The 17,732-nt window shown below is 37.1% G+C and overlaps 1 protein-coding gene across 1 annotated transcript in view; it reads left to right on the forward strand.

Moving 5' to 3' along the window:
- The window catches only part of SIM1 (SIM bHLH transcription factor 1), a 51,267-nt gene extending 34,142 nt beyond the window's left edge, over window positions 1-17,125 (forward strand). The window contains exons 11-12 of the mRNA XM_080585944.1: window positions 7,287-7,692; window positions 10,457-17,125. Of these exons, the coding sequence (XP_080442070.1) occupies window positions 7,287-7,692; window positions 10,457-11,187 (1,137 nt within the window). The 3' untranslated portion in view covers window positions 11,188-17,125. The remainder of the gene's footprint in view (window positions 1-7,286; window positions 7,693-10,456) is intronic.
- The last annotated feature ends 607 nt before the right edge of the window (window positions 17,126-17,732 follow it).

Raw genomic sequence — 17,732 nt, forward strand, 5'->3', positions numbered from 1 at the left:
CCAAAGAACATGTTACTCAAAGGGAATAAAGGATGACAAGCTATAAGATGTTGAGGCAGGAATATGTTTCTTTAAACTGTTTCTAAAAAGCTGGAAACAGTTATGTTTCAGCATGCATAATAAATCATCATCAACAACAGTAACAGCACAGGGCTCAGAGTTAATGAGGAGTGGACAGAAGGACAAGTGAAAATGTTGCTTTTGAAATACTTGGTTTGTGAGGACTGTGAGTTTTGCCATTTGAGAAAACTTGGTTTATCTTACTTACTCTTTGATAATTCCAACATATCTAGAAAGTTGCCAGATGTTTGACAGCAGTTCAACACTGAATGCTAGTCCAAAGGAGTGAATTTTGAGGAGGGAAAGCAGCAAGCTGGCTGGCTGAATTGTAACAAGGCAGCTTTTCTGTGTACGAAGCTTTGAAAGGGAGAAAGCTCTGGTAGGCCATTGGTATCAGCAGACTTTAATTTCCCAGATTTCATTTTAAGGCCTCATGTTTTAGGAACATGCCCCTGCTTGTAGAATGGACCAGATTCAAGTGGGTCTCTAACTTGCAGCTTCCTGAACACATCTATGCAAGTGATTTTTGCAGACAGTGCCACAGCATTTGCATACTTACGTTGTCAGCTGTTTAGCTCAAATAAATCCAATCTGTTGAACTAACCATTATGCTTGCTAAAAAATAACATAGGTCTTACAGAGCCCTCATTCCACTACACAATGGGTATAAATGTATACATTCATGATGTAACATTGGGGAGCTATATATTTTAAAAGCATCCAGGTCAATGTTGATCCAATAATGACCTCGAGGATAGCAGTTTCTCTATTCTAAACTGACGTCTTTTGAGTTTACAATGTCAGCCCATGTGTCTACATCATTTCCTTGCTTTCCTCAAAAGTACCAAGGATAAGAGTTTGAGATGAATGTCATCTGCTTTTGATACAGGAAATATTTAACTGAGCACCTAGACAGGAACTCAGATGCTTAATTTTTAGATCCTAAATTTACCAGAGATTGTTACAACTATTGTCATTTTAGCATTTGTTCACACATGTTTCTATGGGTTATTAAAGAATAGCCTTTCTTGAATACACTTGAATAAACCAATTGTAATAAAACTGCTTTAAAGAATCAGGAAAGGTACCTACAATTAATTCTAAATTATATTTTTAAGATGACTGTCTTTGATTTATTGAAATTGCTCTTTGTTTCCCTTTGTATGGTCCTTTCAGAAGTCCTCCTTTGCTAGCAGGACAATCCCAACTGAAGACCTGTCACCCTCCCAATCCGATTAGCTTTCTGAAAGTGTAACTTTCATCAGTACCCTTTCATTCTCTCTGCCACCAGAAAAAAAAATATTGAACAGTGAAATATGAACAAAAATATTGAGCAGTGCAGTGTTGAGACTGTTGGTTTATCAGGGACTGCGGTCTGAGAGCTGAGGTTGTTTAGTTTCCAGTGACATTTTGCATCCTCATTACCAGCTGCCTGGTAGTAAAGTCACAGATTTCGTCATTCATAAAGAAGCAACAGTGCTAGTTGCCAGTATCTTGAAAAATGGTCATACCGTTCATTGTAGCACATCACCACAAGCAACGCTGGCAGCTTGGCTTTGCATCCCTCTCATCCTTCTCAACCACTGAATAAACTGTTGAAAGACTAAGAAAAGCTGTTATAAAGAACATACAGCAGGTGGTATGGCCTGTGTCCCTCAGTCTCCAGCCTACATAATTTGCCAGTCAGTTCTGGAGAATTAAAGTGCGACTCAAAAGGCATGGCTGGAAAGAGAGAGCATGGGTTTTGTCATAAAAAGGACCCTGGTTTTTGGTGGAGGAAGGAAGCAGGAAATTCATTAGTAAAACAACAGCAGTGAGCAAAGGTATTTGTCAAATTTAAGGTCACCTAAAAGATTTTAGATTTTTTTTTTTTATATGTATATTTTTTCCTCTTAGCATTTACTTTGCTTCTCCACTCTTGATGAGAAAAGGGAATTATATGCCTTATTGGGTGATGACTGAGAATCCACTCCCTTGCCAGCTGTGTACCCCTAGGATAGCTACATGAGATGTGAACTGTAAGAAAATCACATTAATAAATTTCAGTTGAACATTCACCACTAGGGCAAAAGGGGGGTGTTTTGGTCACCTAACACAATGTTATTTTTTTTTGTCCTCAAACCTAATGCAAAAACAGACATAATGCAATATGGTGCTTGTAGACTCTTTTATTGAGTTCATTAAATTGGAGGCACTTATCAGCATCTGATTAACACCAACTAACCTTAGCACAGTGGGCTTGTGGGTTCTGTGAAACCTGTCCCAAGCAGGAAAAGGGTGAGCAGAGAGAAATGCAACACAAAATTCATGACAGAGCTCTAGAATTTACCAGAGCACGTTGAACAGTGCTCTTCTAGGAAGAAGAGCACTTCCTCTTCTAGAGAGGAAGAGAGCTGAAAGAGAAGATGAAAAAGTAGGAGAGAGAACTTGATAGAGATACACATAAAAAGGAAATTGTGAGTTGGTCAAAAGATGTCTGCAGTCTTCCCCTAGGATAATAATCATTGCGAGGGGCTCCCAAAATCTAGCCCTGGACCTCATTTATTTTGTGTTCCAAAAATCTAGCCCTGGACCTCATTTATTCTGTACACAGGAAATAGCAACAAGATTGGAAAAACATTTTAATTGTGATCATCTGAACAACTGCTTTGGAGTTTAATCTCCCATTAATGATGATTGTTTGAAGAAAATATTTAAAATTGTCTGTTGTCTGCCTCTAATGAAAATTTTTTATGGTCAGTCTGGATAAACTTTTATTGTTTCATTTCTCATCCTATTCTTGTATAAAGAATATATATTTACATATACTTAATACATGTGTATACTTAATATAGATATATATAATGAATGCATACATACAACTAAGGATGTACCGAGTTGCTGTTGGATCCAGGCTTTGGTGTGTGTGTTACGGCATGCACAATTTTTGGAGAGTAATAGCCTTCTCCAGCAGTGTATAATTACTAACCTACCACACTACTGATACTGGAGGTAAATTGAACATATAGCTACTTTAAACAAATAACCTGGATTAATTCTGCAATCCACCTCTGTTTGGACATATCCTCTACTATTTTAAAGAATGGGGTAAAGATATCAGTCAGACTGAATTCTAGTCAGCCTTTCTTTTGTTTACCATTTCTTCCTGTAGCCTAAAGCTTTGGCAACTTCCAGTGTATTCAAAAGCAAAGCAAAACCTTCTTTTTATAGTAAACATAACTCCTGATCTGGTGAAGAGTCACCAGCAGTGGGGGTTATTTTAATGGACATGCTGTATTACTTTAATCTAAGCCTTTCACCATCTGTTCTGCCTATAACAGTGAATGCAAAAAGAACATATTTTACATTTCAGGATTACATTAGTAAAAAGTAAGATAAAAGTGATTTAAAAGCATGCATATGTTCTTAGTACAATGCTGCCTGCATCTGTGATGTTTTTTCTCATGGTTAAGACACAAATCAAGAGGAAAGCTGCTAATGCTGTTGTAGTGAAAGTTTTTCATGGAAAAGGGAACTCTGAGAGGGTTTCGCTATATATTTAATGTTTCTAATGATAAAAACCTGAGTAGGCTGCCAGAAAATTAGATAACTATAACGTCTATTGTTTGAACATCTGGCAGTGTGTGTGGAACAGGCTGCTGTTGCTGTGTATGACAGGATGAGTGGTCAGGCCAGTCAGACACCTGTAGGAATGAGAGGTCAGGCAGAAGAAAATCACCCAAGAAATACTACAATTGTCTTCTGGCTTAATACACTTTCATTGGCTCCCTTAAAGCAAGCTTTTATTAGCATGGAATTAATACTTTCCTATTTTCTTTCTGAAGTTTTTCTTGGAGTAAAAGGAGCATTATCGATGGCTAATAGCTCCTTTCTGTGTCAGTGCTAATCCTGCCAGTGTGCTCTCACTGCAATGGTACAATGAATTAACACTTTGGAAAATATTTCTAGTATCTTGAGGTGCTATTTCAGACTCCAGGACCAGCTGGAGGACCACTTAATTCATTTATTTTTGTTCTTTATGCTAGAAGATGATTCAGAAACCACCTGAAGTGATTTCAGATGTTGCCTGTCTGAAGAACATCATCATGTTTAAGTTCAGTCTGTTGGTTAAACTTTGTCAAAAACAAAGACAATACATTCTACCTGAAGGCAAAAATTAGCAGGAAGGAAAACATTTCTGGTGAGGTAGGATTGGGATTAAAAAAAAAAAAAAAAAAACCAAAACAAAATACTCTTTCACTAATTTTAATTGGCCAGAATTTTCATTAAATCAAATTCTGTTTTCTATGGTCTTTCATCACTTGACATATGGGAGCCTAATTTTGACTTGAGAGATAATGTTTCCACTCCCATGTCAGCAAAGTAGTATCTTTGATCATCCTTTCATTTCTCCCCCCGTCATCTTGTCATGCATGTCCGTATTTGGAGTCTCCACCTGTCAACATCAGATTCCCAGAAGAGACAGTCGTAGGACTGCAGCAGTAGAGGCATCTTGATGGTGCCAAATTGAGATGTGATTAATTTTAAAGGGAATTAGACATATTTTTGGCCTATGTCTGCTTATGTTCTACCTTAAGAATAAGCAGTCATATCAAACATTGATAGACAATGTGGGCCACAAACAATTCACTGTGTTAATTTAATTCTGTCCATGGCCTAGCAGCTGCTACGGGTCAGATCTCAAATAATCATCATTTACATCAAGTAGAAAGAATATGCATGAAGTATTGTTGGTCTTGACTACATGGTTATATGACATTACATGGTGCATTTCTGACACACTGGGCATGTACACTTTGAACTGTTTTCCCATTCTTGGAAAGGCTTGTGCAATTAAATCCTTTGTGGTTAACTTCAAGATTAAAAAAAAAAAGTGTAATTTTTCAGTTAAATGAGGAAATTCCCCTCAAAGGAAGATAAGTTGGACCCTCATGTATCCTTAGAAACAGAGAACTGGTAGAATAATACTTATAAGAACCAAATGAACTTCAGAATTTTCAGTTTGAAAGAATCATTGGCATTTATTACCATCATAAATTGTAAACAAAATTAAATATTCATAATAAAATTATTCAAAAATAATTTTCTTTGTCCTCATGAAAGAAGTACATATTCTTAGTTTTGCTGTTAATAAAAAAACAAATCAACTTGAACATTTTTATACTTAGATTTATGCATACATTACGTTTCTGTTTTAAGTTTTTAAATAAAAAAAAAATATATATAGTTTATAGAAATCAAATCCAAATCCAAAAAGTTTGCTAAAAGTAATTCTAAAAATAAAAACAGGTACAAAAATAGTTTTTTTTGTTTTGTGAATTTACATATTAACTAAAATTTAAGAGTTAAAATGTTGTTAATCATTTCTATTTTTTTTTAATTTTAAACTTCATTTTACCTATATATTTTTTCAAAAAAATCAGTTCAGTATTTATAAAGATTTCTTTGTGACTAAGCAGTCTGAAGACGTTGGATCTGAAAGGGTAATAAAAGAGTTCGATGTCCTAATAGGTCAGAAAACATTATGATGGCTGAATAATGTTCCTAGTTAACTTATGTTGAGTTACTGGCATTTAAAAGAGCTCTTTCATGGCTATGTAACTATCTTACCTCCATCCACAATCAGATTTATTCTTTCATTATTAAAACTTTGCAATCAATATGGTGGTACTAGCTTGCTGGCCTCCTCCGTATCTACCAGTAGGCTTTCTGCCTACAGGTATTCTTCTGTCAACTAATAACAAAATATAATTGAGCTCTTCAAAGCCACAGCCCTTTCTTTCTTGCCTTTAAATAGCCTATCTTGTTAACAAACAGTATTCACAAATACGAACTGGAATCTGAAGAAATACCCAATTAAATGCCAAAACCGAAGTAGTTCCACTACTGATGTTGCACAGATGGTTTAGGTTTCTGTAAGTCAAACATCTGGTCAGTACTTTTGAGTGGTAAGTGCATAAAACCTTGATCCTGGCTGATAATGAGGAGTTTCATAGCAACTCAATCTAATGAAAAGGAAGGTAAACTTATGTTTTTAGGAGAGAGGCCTAATGCCTATTAAAAAGAAAGCAGAGTGGGCATCTGGAAGGTGAGTGATGGAATGGGAGAATTCCAAAGTCTCATGCTGTAATACATTGATTTGTGACATGAGTATGCAGTACTGAAGAGGTGAGCATGTACAGCTTTGGTCTCATCCCACTCCATAATCATGGGTGAAATTGATTTAAAGATGTTCCATGAAATTTGACAGTTCCAATAAATAAAAAGATTAAAAACCGAGATAGCTAAATCCTAGGAGGTTTAATAAGCTGCTTTTTTTCTCTCTCTCTTTTTTTTTTTTCCAGAAGGTATCCAAAAATTTAAGACATTCATCAAGAATATTTAGAAATTTGTGAAATTGTACTTAACCCTTACTTCTGTCAAAACAAATGTTCATGCTCCTATTCTGTTTACTTTTCCAACTGCCTGCTAACTTCTTCTTCTGTGTTGGGAGGGCTCTGCTTAAGTGAGGGTGCCAAAATGCCCTCTGCCTGATTTGGCTAACTGTTTCCTTTTCTGGCAAATAGTTGCTTGATTTTTCTTGTTCCCACATTGAAACAGATCTGTGATTTTTAGCTTCCTACTGATCTACTATCACTTTGGGACTTTACTCTGTAGTAGTGTTGGGAGTCTCAGTATCTATGGGAAGCTTTCTTTTCCCTAACAATAGGTGGAAAAAAGTTCCAAGATACCCCAGGTAAGGAAGAAAAACGTGGAAAAGAGATGGCACCATTGAAAAAATAACTTGCAAACACACTCAGTTTCAATTTGACATGAGAGAATGCTCTGGGAGTGGTGTTATTTTAAAAGCATTTTGTGGAGGAGCCTTGCAGCACCATTGCTGAACATAAGCACTGGCTTTCAAAGCAATAAGAAAAACCTGGACATATTAAAAAAATATTGAATTGCAACATTTATGTTGGTGATCCTAATATCACACATCATAAAGGAGACGGCTATTAAGGGTTGACATGGGATGTTTTAGACTTTCACGAGGTCTGTCCTGTCATCTGTGAGCTCATTACAGGGTGTTATACAGGAAAGGATGAGGAGTCTAATCAGAAGGTGCAGATGTGTGGGCATGCTCATGGAAAACGCCCTGTCACATGCATAATCTGTCTTTTCAGTGCAGTTACTTGCAGATTTCATCCAGGCCTAGTAATTTCTCTACTTCTTTTGTTTTGCAGTATTCTGGATTTCACACTGAGAGATCTGAATCTGACCATGAAAGCCAGTGGGGTGGAAGCCCCCTAACTGATACGGCTTCTCCCCAGCTGCTGGAGCCCGCGGACAGATCGAGCTCCCAGCACCATGATGTCTCCTGTGCCTACAGACAGTATTCGGACCGCAGTGCTCTCTGCTATGGTTTTGCACTCGACCACTCCAGGCTGGGTGATGACAGACATTTCCATACTCAGGCCTGTGAAGGAGGCAGATGTGAAGCTGGCAGATACTTCCTTGGCACGCCACAGGCTGGGAGGGAAGGCTGGTGGGGCTCTCGGTCAGCCTTGCCCCTGACTAAGTCATCCCCCGAAAGCAGAGAAGCGTATGAAAACAGTATGCCCCACATAACTTCAGTGCACAGGATTCATGGTAAGAGATAATGGGATTTGCAGAAGTGGCACCGTCTCAGATAAAGCAACAATTTCAAAGTCATGCCATAAGCACACGTCTCTATGTGAGACAAAGGAAAAGATGCATGTTCTTGTCTGAGAGATCATGTGTATGGAAATGAGGAATAGTTCCAATTCAAGTTAGCAGGCTGGTTTACATACAGCAAAATATAATTTGCTGCATGTTTTTTAATCTGTGAAATTTAGGTGGGAATGCCTGGTTGGTGAGATCTAAAGGATAGTCTTAAAAATATGAACGAAATGATACACTTGATAGAAGAGCATTACTTTTGCACCTTAAAATCAAGCTACGTTGGATAGAATATATTTAGCACAAAATTAGCGATAACTACGCCCAACCTATGTTTTTATGTCTTCGTGTGTATACGCTGCTTATTACTAGATTCAGTAAGATTTGCTGCTTCTTACTCAAAATTGGCAATTCAAATTAACATTTGCTCTTGTTTTCAGACATATATCCCCACCTGTAATTCTTAGTTGATTTGAGTCTCTCCATCCTTTCAGCACCAAGCCTGAAGCCTTGCTTGGTGTCTAGCCCGTTGCACCCTCAGTGCATTAGCACAGATTCAGAGGCTGAAACTGATCAAAAATGCATTTGTAAAAACTGATCATGTGTTTGGATAAATCCAAAGATGCTAAGATTTAAAGGGTAGGCTGAGAGTTGAAAGACTGCAGCTGACCCCAAAATCAGAGCTAAAGTTTATAAGGGTAGATGTAACATAAAGTAATGTTTTTCTAGTAAAATAATCTGTCAATAATCTGCCAAACATAGGTTATATCTAAAGAACTCATAAGAGATAATTAAATTAGCACAGTTCTATTGGTTTGCAGAACGAGGCTTTTGGAGATCAAGAATAGCAAGTTCTAGGAAATGGAGGACAAACGATGAAAGAGAGTGAGCCCTTAGTTTTGTTGATCAATACTGTTCCTCACTTTTCCTGTTAAAACACACCTCCTTCCTTGTGTCCGTTCCGTCTGTTCTGTTCTTTCATATTTGTGTTTATCTAGTGATTTTTTTTCTTAAAGGAATATCATACAGATAAAAATGTAATGGTGTTAAATATTTATTCTATAATTCTATTAAGGTTAATCAATGCAAGTGGATAATAGAATTTTGACTTTTGTTTGTTCCTTGGCTTTGCTGTAATTCCAGGTGTTGTGATTTTTTTTTTCTTATTGTATCAAGTCTTATGTGTTGTTTCAGTGGGCCTTCAGACTGCATGTAGCTTTGGGTAAAACCTGACACATTAGTCTCAGTTCAGAAGAGGAACACCTGAGTTTCCCTTGGAAATGTGCCATTTCAATTTGCTTTATGCAGTTCAAACCTTTAACAAATGAAACCCTTTTTGACAATTGTATGTGAACTTTGCTGTCAGAGCAGTTTCTTTAGGTAGAGGGTGCTTTTCTTCCTTTTCTGTTCTTTCAGTGTATCTTCTGGTAGTTCTGGCTTCTGATCGCCTTACAATGACGCTTGTTTGACCACTATGGGAGGCCCTGGATGTTGCCTATGAGTCCATGCATTTCTGGTCACCCTTGGGAAGTCTGGTGCACTGTGGATATTGTTTATGCAGTGAGACATACAGAGCACATGGTGTGGAGCTGCTGATGACCCCATATAGCAGGGGAGCAACTTGTGTGAATCTGAAAATGGTTTTCCTTTGAGCAGTCTTATCAACCAATCCCATGGGCACCGTCCCTAGAGTGGACTTTGTATGTGCTAAGGCAAAGGCATTGCTGAGTAATTTAAGCAAGTCCAACACATGCCCTCCTGTGGGCACGTATCTTAGCAAATCCTTTATCAAGCCTTTTATTATAGTGTCTCCTTAGTTGGCTGTTCATGTATGGGGTCGCTCAGTTTCTTCCTAGCGAGGATTGACAGGTCTGATTCTGTCCTTTCAGCTACATGCAAGCTGAACACCTTCTCTGATATGTCTATGGGCCTTATTATTTAATGAGAGGTAAGAACAGTCATATTTTCCTGTTCTCATAGTTTTATACAGCAAATATCTCTGCATTGGGAAAGGACATCACATTTTTCCAGCAAACCTGTCTAACAGTGGTGTTCTTATGCTTCTTAGGAAGGTTAACTCTTTTACTGCTTCTGCTTGTTTAGTGTCATGTAGCTTGTGTAAAGTCACTACAGGACCAGAAACTATGCCACAGTGCTTTCTCTATGATTTAGCTCCTGGAAAGGACTAAGAAGAGACATTTAAATGATTCACACTACGTTCCTTGAGATTTGAGTTTTCACCGTGGTCCTAGGACTCGATGCAAGGATGTTGATGCAAAGATCTAGTGATGGGTCAGGGGCCTGAACATTGGTGTAAAGTGCACTTCAACATGCCATAAGGTATCCTGCCTGGCCACTAGCTGCTCTGAAAGATACGGAGCTCCTGTAGAGTCTATACCATACCTGCTGGGCCTATGCAGATGTGTGGTTACCCTAGAGTATCTCACATGGCACTAGATGTCTGTGTTTAGGTGCTTAGATTGCTTTTTTTGTGTATTTTCAACAGTGTTACTTGTTCTGTGTGCAGAAAGATACTGGAAACTAGAGGCTGTCACTGAAAAGCAAGGGCTCTACCAAAGTCATTTCTGGTGGCTTTGTTGAGTCATTTGCCTATTTCTTGGTTTTCTGTCTGCAAAATAAGGTTCAGAGTACTTGTTCTTTAAGATTGCTTGCCTCATTTGACCTCAATGCTTGTCCCCTTTCTCTTTCCTAGGAAGAGGACACTGGGATGAGGACAGTGTCGTTAGCTCGCCTGATCCTGGCTCTGCCAGTGAATCAGGTGACCGATATCGCACTGAGCAGTATCAGAACAGCCCGCATGAGCCCAGCAAAATTGAAACTCTAATAAGAGCTACACAGCAAATGATTAAAGAGGAAGAAAATAGACTACAGCTACGGAAAACGACCCCTGATCCACTGGTCTCCATTAATGGCACAGGGAAGAAGCACGCTATCTGTTTTGCAAACTACCCTCAGCAGCAGCTGGCAGGTGATGTCTGCCGTGTCCCAGCAGTTGCCAACACTCCTCCCTGTGAACACATCCAGCAACGAGATGGAAAGATTATGAGCCCACATGAAAATGACTATGACAACAGCCCCACAACACTGTCTAGGATAAGCAGCCCCAGTTCTGACCGAATATCAAAATCTAGTTTGGTACTAGCTAAAGACTACCTGCATTCAGACATGTCCCCTCATCAAACCCCAGGGGACCACCCAGCAGCATCTCCAAATTATTACAGCTCCCACAGGCAGTACTTTGATAAACATGCTTACACATTAACTGGATATGCCCTGGAGCATCTATATGACTCTGAAACCATTAGAAACTATTCATTAGGCTGTAATGGATCACACTTTGATGTGACTTCTCACTTAAGGATGCAGCAAGATCCAGCACAAGGACACAAGGGGACATCTGTTATAATAACCAATGGAAGCTGACACTTTTTTTCTAAAAACTTTTGTGCTTTAAAAAATAACCTTTGAGACCTAATTGGAAGATATTATATGTTTTCATGCCCTTGTCGTTACCAGCATTTGATATACCACAGTGCACTAGAGAATAACCTAAGGTTTGGGGGGTATATGTAAAGTTAACAAACATTACTTTTAAAAAATAAAAATGCACTGGCATGCAGGATTAGAGGGAATGGAGCTAAACTCAAAGTTGGTGAGGTGAAAAGGATGGAAAACATCTAGGTAGGGAGCACTTGGGCAGGCTAGCAGAGCAATTTATGCACACTCTGTAAGAGGTGGTTGTTTGGAAACACTGCCAAGGGCAGACCTTGTGAAATGCATGGAACCCATAGGTCCCAGACAACAAAACTGCTATGCATTCTTAACACAGGAAGTTGGAAGGTGTTCCTTTGAAATACACATCAAAATGTGTACTTCTGGTGATCTTTTTATTCTCTAAAGGCCAAGTGTGTTATGCTACTCCATGGTATAAAGCATCTATGGCTAACAAATACAAAATCAGAAAGGGAAGAAAGAACTCCTCAGATGTGTTATTTCCATGTGTACCCACATGCGCAGCTATTGCATACACTTGATCTGAAAGGAATCAAATAAGCAGTATCCTTATGATTAGCGTGATCAAATATTTACTTCTACTGTATTTAAAAGAAAGAGAGCCTTTCTTGGTGTTGTTTTGAGAAATGCATAGGTCTTGGTTGTCTTGATAGAGACATGAGAGATTGTCCTCATATATTAGAAAGGTTGCACAAGGAGGGAAGTGGAATGAAATGGAAGAAAATCACTGGGAGAAACAGCGTGAATTAGGAGTGGTCCAAGATAAAAACGTTTAACCCTGTGGCTATGTATGCCATTTACTAATAATTACAATATAAAGAACAGTGGTTATAAATGACCACATAATTAAGAATTACTTTGAAACACAGAAGAAACTCAATAGAATCAGATTTTTTTTTTTCTGTTAAAAAAAAAAGTAACCATGTCAGTGTAAGAATTTGGCAAGGATAGACAAAAACTGTATGGTGGTTCATCCTAATTTTGATAAAATTTTGGAGTAAATTAAGAAAACATAGAAGATTGTAAGAACTCTGACATACAGTGAAGTAATCAGTATGACTTTGAAAAAGGAATATGCATTCTTTTCTTTCTTGCAGCAGAAAATTTAGTGGATATCAGAACATATTAGGAATATCAAAATCAGTAATATGTACATAAACTATACTGAGGGAAATCAGGGTTCCAAGAAATTCAGCTGCATTAAAAAAGTTGATATTATTGTGGCCTGTCCTAGACTCATAGAAGACATAAAAAGAGGCAGAGAAACTTTTTGCAATTTTTAATAATCTCATGAAAAAAGAGTCACTAATTGTTTGGAAAATATTCAATTAAAAACGTGCTAAAAAAGTAAAATAGGGTGTTTGTAGGCACAGTTACTATACCTGTCCTTCTTTGTATAGCATTTATGTGATGTCTCAAGGTTGACTGCAACAGGAGCAGGACCACCACTCCTTATTATACCAAAGGGAGGTAAGGGGACTTGAGGAGGTTACTAAAATGAAATTAGCAATAAGTCTAGTTTCATTTGTAACATTAAGAATTTCAGCATATGGGATTGAGTCATCAGTGGGACTAAATATAAACCAGCATGCTACGGGTGGGTTAAAAATATCTATTTTCAAATAAAACTAATCAGAAGCAAAAGCTAAATAATAACATTATAAACCACGTAAGTAGGGATGTACTTGAAAGTAGAGGAAATTACCTCTCTGAACTTGGAATATTGTGCATAGTTCTGATCACTCCAAGGCAGATTGTGAATCTTGAATTGAGTAGTACCTTACTCCATAAGCAATCTCTGTTGACTGTAGTGTGATCACTCCTGGTGAAATGTACATTGAACACAAGGAAGAGCAACACAGTCTGGTCTTTATTATCTAAAGCTCATAATAGAAAAGGTGGAGCAGAGCTCAGCAAAAAGATAAAGAGACTGAAAGATCTAATAAAAACTTTAAATAAACTGGGTCTGTCATCTTTGTAAGGGAGAAAAGTAAGGGGGAATGTCACTGGTGTGCACCAAGCTCTGCACGGAGGAGAGATAAATAATGGTCTAAAACTATTTGAACTAGCGACAGAAATGAGAGACAGGGCATTGAATGTCAGCCAAGACAGAATGAGAACAAAATGATTTGGCAAGAAGTATATTTGACTAACTGCCAAATGAATAACAAAGGTCATAAAGAGAAGCAGCTAGGGATTTTTGTTTGTTTGTTTGTTTTAAGATAAAAACAAGGAAAATAAATGAGGGGAAGAAAAACATTGACAACTGTTAACTCAGAGGAAGGAATGGACCAAAATGGACTCCTTTCAGCCCAACAATTGTATATATTCCTAAAGCATAGGAATGACAAAGTATTTTTGATAAATCTAGTTCTGGACACATATTTATTTCACTTATTCCTATGAATAATATGGATAAACTTGTATTTGGAATTTCATTGTACAGTATTAAAATACAATTTGCAAAGCAAATTAGAGTAGAGGTACATGGTATCATATTATCCCTACTAGTACATATAAAAATAAGTCTAAGTGTCAATATTATTTTGTATAAGAGAGGAGTTTCCTAAAATGTTTGGAAGAATGGAATTTTGTCAGCACTCACGTTTATCACCAAGCACTTGGGATCACCAAGTGCTCTTTTTACCAGACTTTTAATATGAAGGGTTCTGCAGAGCAGCTGGAACACCCTGGCTCTGATCTGATGTCCACAAGTAGTGAGGAGAGGACAGTTTGGGCACAGCTATATTCGCATCCTGACAGACACTTTGTAAAAACACACTTATAAAGCAGACAGGCACAGTATAGGATGCTTGTATTCTATACAATTTCATCTAGGAAAAAAGCTAGTGTGCTATGCAGTAAAAAATCCCTGTTGTTATTTACCTTAAGTTCAAAATAAAACTTTCCAAATTGTTGTTATTTATCCTATTTTAACAGTCCCAGTTCACACCAGTAAGAAATTAACAAAATGCACTGTAATATACAGGGTACCTGATATATCAGCAGAGAGGTGTAAGGGTCTATTCATGCAGCCATGTTGTGCTACAAGCAAAGGCTGATACCCATTTTCCTCCTGGGATTTCAGTAATTGTTGCTCCTTATCACTTCAGTAGGGTCTCCTGGAGATAGATGCCTTTTGTTAGCTAATTTGCCATCCTGCTTCTTTAAGTAGCCAGGAATTTCTTCCTAACTGACAGAAAACATTGAATATTGTAAACATAGGCTCTGCATGCTACATGCTACATGAACGCAAGTTTGCAATCTTAATTATAGCATATAATATCACCGCAGCTCATATAACATGTACTTTTCAATATGATATAAAGCTTATTTTTTCAACTGCATGTTTATTTAATTCAAATTTTCATTTAGTATCCTTCAAGGATATAGTCTTCTCTTTTTTTTTTTTTTTTTTTTCCCTTGCTTTTGTGGATCAAATATTTTGGAAAATTGAAAAATGCAAGACATTTGTACCAAATACATTTCAAGTGTATCATATTAGCTAAAGGTTAGCTTTAAGCAGGTATGTAAATTGTGAATTGGTACAAGAACAATATAAATTGATGTGTTGCATTGTTTCTCTAACATAATAATGTTTTGCTATTAACACCAAATTAATATTTTCTAGCTACTCCAACTACAGAGTGACCACAAATCTTTCAAATAATTTCTTGTTGGCATCAGTGGATGGTGCATTATGATATTGGTGTTTCTCTTTTACTTAAAGAGGCAAAAAACCTCTCTCTTTTTTATAAAAAATTGCACCCCAGAGGCACGGAGTTTGCAGTTTTGGACAAATCTGCGCAGCAATTCTTTAGTTAGAAGAAGAACCTTACTCAGCAATTTCTCCCATTGACTCAAATGGGAATATTTGTGGAGTAAGGTACTACTTAATAGATGTAAAGGTAAAAAAAAATCTGACTTCTTGTTAAGTAGCAACAGGTTTGGGGTTGGTTTTTATTTTGTTTTGTTTTGTTTTGTTTTGTTTTTGTCTGTGTTTTGTTTTTGAATCTCAAGATGTGAATATGGAAACTATGAAAGATAATAGCTGTAATGGCCATGTTTCTGTAATAGAGACTATACATGCTTTGGAAAAATGAGTGCATCTCTGCACAGAAGAAACTCGGAAGTATTTCTTAAGCTTTATATGGCTTTGTTGAAGTGTCCGCAATACTGCCACAGGTTACACAGTGAAACTCTGCTCTTTCAAACTCTTTTAATCACTCTTATCTGAATCTCATTTTTATCTCTGCACTTGCAACATTTATTCATTAATGTCCCTAAGTATGTTAACCACCATATGTTCAGCTATGTGAACATCCTGAATGAGTTGGGTCATACAGTATTTTTGGAAAAGGCAAAGTCACTCCAGAAAATCAGTCTTGCTGTTGGGAAGGCTAATTAGCCTTTCAGTCAAGGAACAAAACTATGGTGTACACTTTGGTTTCAGACCTTCTGCATACAAAGCTCTGTGTTAGGGGGATTATAGAATGTGGTCCCAGGATTAGGCCTAGCTATGTCTTATTTTAAGGTTGCTGTAGTTGTCAGCAAATGGATTCAGGCTCTGTCATTTCCATGAGTAGCAAATTTACTTAAAACACCTAAAGGGCTAAAGGCAATACAGGCTTTGTTATCAGGAACAATGGTGGATGAACATGCTTTTCTGTATGTATATTGGATTATCTCCAGATAGCTCCACAGTGTGGATGAGAACCTATTTTATTTTATTTGCAGGTAATACAGATGGTTAAATATTCTGGCTGTGTGCACTGAAAAAAAATCAAACAAACAAAAAAAACCCGCAAACCACAATGACAGCAGCACCACCACCACCATCCCCAGCCCCCAAATCTAAAACAAATAAAAAAAACATTTTTTTTTCTGTAACCCAATGGTGTGGTGCTAGTAAAGCCTGCTAGAGTTGTAGATGAGGGTTTAGCAAAGTGTTTTTACAAAGTTGTTTTTCTAAAGAAAAAAAATTAAATAGTCTTCTGCTTGGAACAGTAAGAGCACTAGTATGACTCCATTTCACATTTCCTTAGAACATTTATTAATGAAAAAGATTATGTGAGGTTAAACTTCACTGTGGCATTTAGCTTATGTGTACAAGAGTCCTGTGGATAAATCTGGCTCTAAGTTGCTAGGAATACATCTCTTTCTGAAAAGAGGTAATTTATGACTCCATCTATGAAGCTGTATTTGAAAAGAAAGATCAAATACAAGCAGAAACAAAGCTTTTTGTCTGGTTGTATTCACTATTTAACTCCCCTCTCACATGGAATTCTCAAGATTTCCTGTTGTTTTTAGGATTCAAAATACAGTTTTTAAACATTTCTATTTATTGCAATTTGGACTGCATGTGATTTTTTTTTTCCATATACCAATACAGTGGCAAGTTTGAAAATGCAAGAAATCGTCTTGCTCACACATTATGAAACATCGGCCCCTTTGCATTTCTAAGGAAATAGAGTCTATTAGGAAAAGATCTTTTAATGCACTGCAACTTTTTCCCAAGGTAAATATTTCAATTAATAAAATATGCTAATCTATAAAAAGAAAAAAAAAAGAAAAAAGAAAGCACTTGAGACATACTGAAGCATTTCATGTTTGCTTTAAACCAATGGGTTATATTTATGGGAAAAAAAAAGACAAAGATTGCCAGCATTTTAAATACCATGCCTTGCAATGTATTGGGTCCAGTGACATTGTAGCATAACATCTGTAATTTGAAGTTTTCCTTTGGAATGTAATGTAGGAAACACAATTTAGCTATGTCAACAATATCTTGCAGTGTTCCCATTTATAATTATTTATATTGTAAATAGCTTTCTGAAGTAAATTTGAAGTTAATGTGCATAAGATGTATTTATTATGTGAAGATTTTTTTTGGTTTAAAATATAGCTACCAATACGCAATTATTGTCTGTTTTTCTACATTTTTAAATTAAGGACTGTCCTGCAGAAGACATTTTTTCAGGAATTAATTTTAATTAATGAGTCTATTTCTCAGACTTGGGAGGGTACATGGAAAAAATCACTTTGATCACTTAAATCACTTAGTTTGATACCTGTGAGCCCTAAGTGTTCTTTGAATTAAGTTTATCAAAACATAAAGGGACACAGAAAATATACTGCTACCCCATTTAAGAAGGATGTCTGAATCCACTCAAATATTACTCTGTCAGGAAGAGCTGACTCACAGGGGCTAAATCAAGATTAGTTGTCCGCTCTGTGAATACTCTTGTTTCTTGAAGCCAAACACCACTTCCTTGCCTCAGCTAAACCAGCTTGCTGACTTGGAGCATGATGCCACTTAGGTGCTTAAAATATTATACTCAGACAAAGAGCAGTGTTGTGACGAAGGAATGGGTGAGAAGTTGTGCTAGATTGCATTCAGACCTGAGATGGCTATTACTTGGCCTTGCATATCTGTACAGCTCCATCAAGCCATA

The sequence above is a fragment of the Anser brachyrhynchus genome (assembly GCF_964034855.1).
Source record: "Anser brachyrhynchus genome assembly, chromosome: 3".
Taxonomy (NCBI): Eukaryota; Metazoa; Chordata; class Aves; order Anseriformes; family Anatidae; genus Anser; species Anser brachyrhynchus.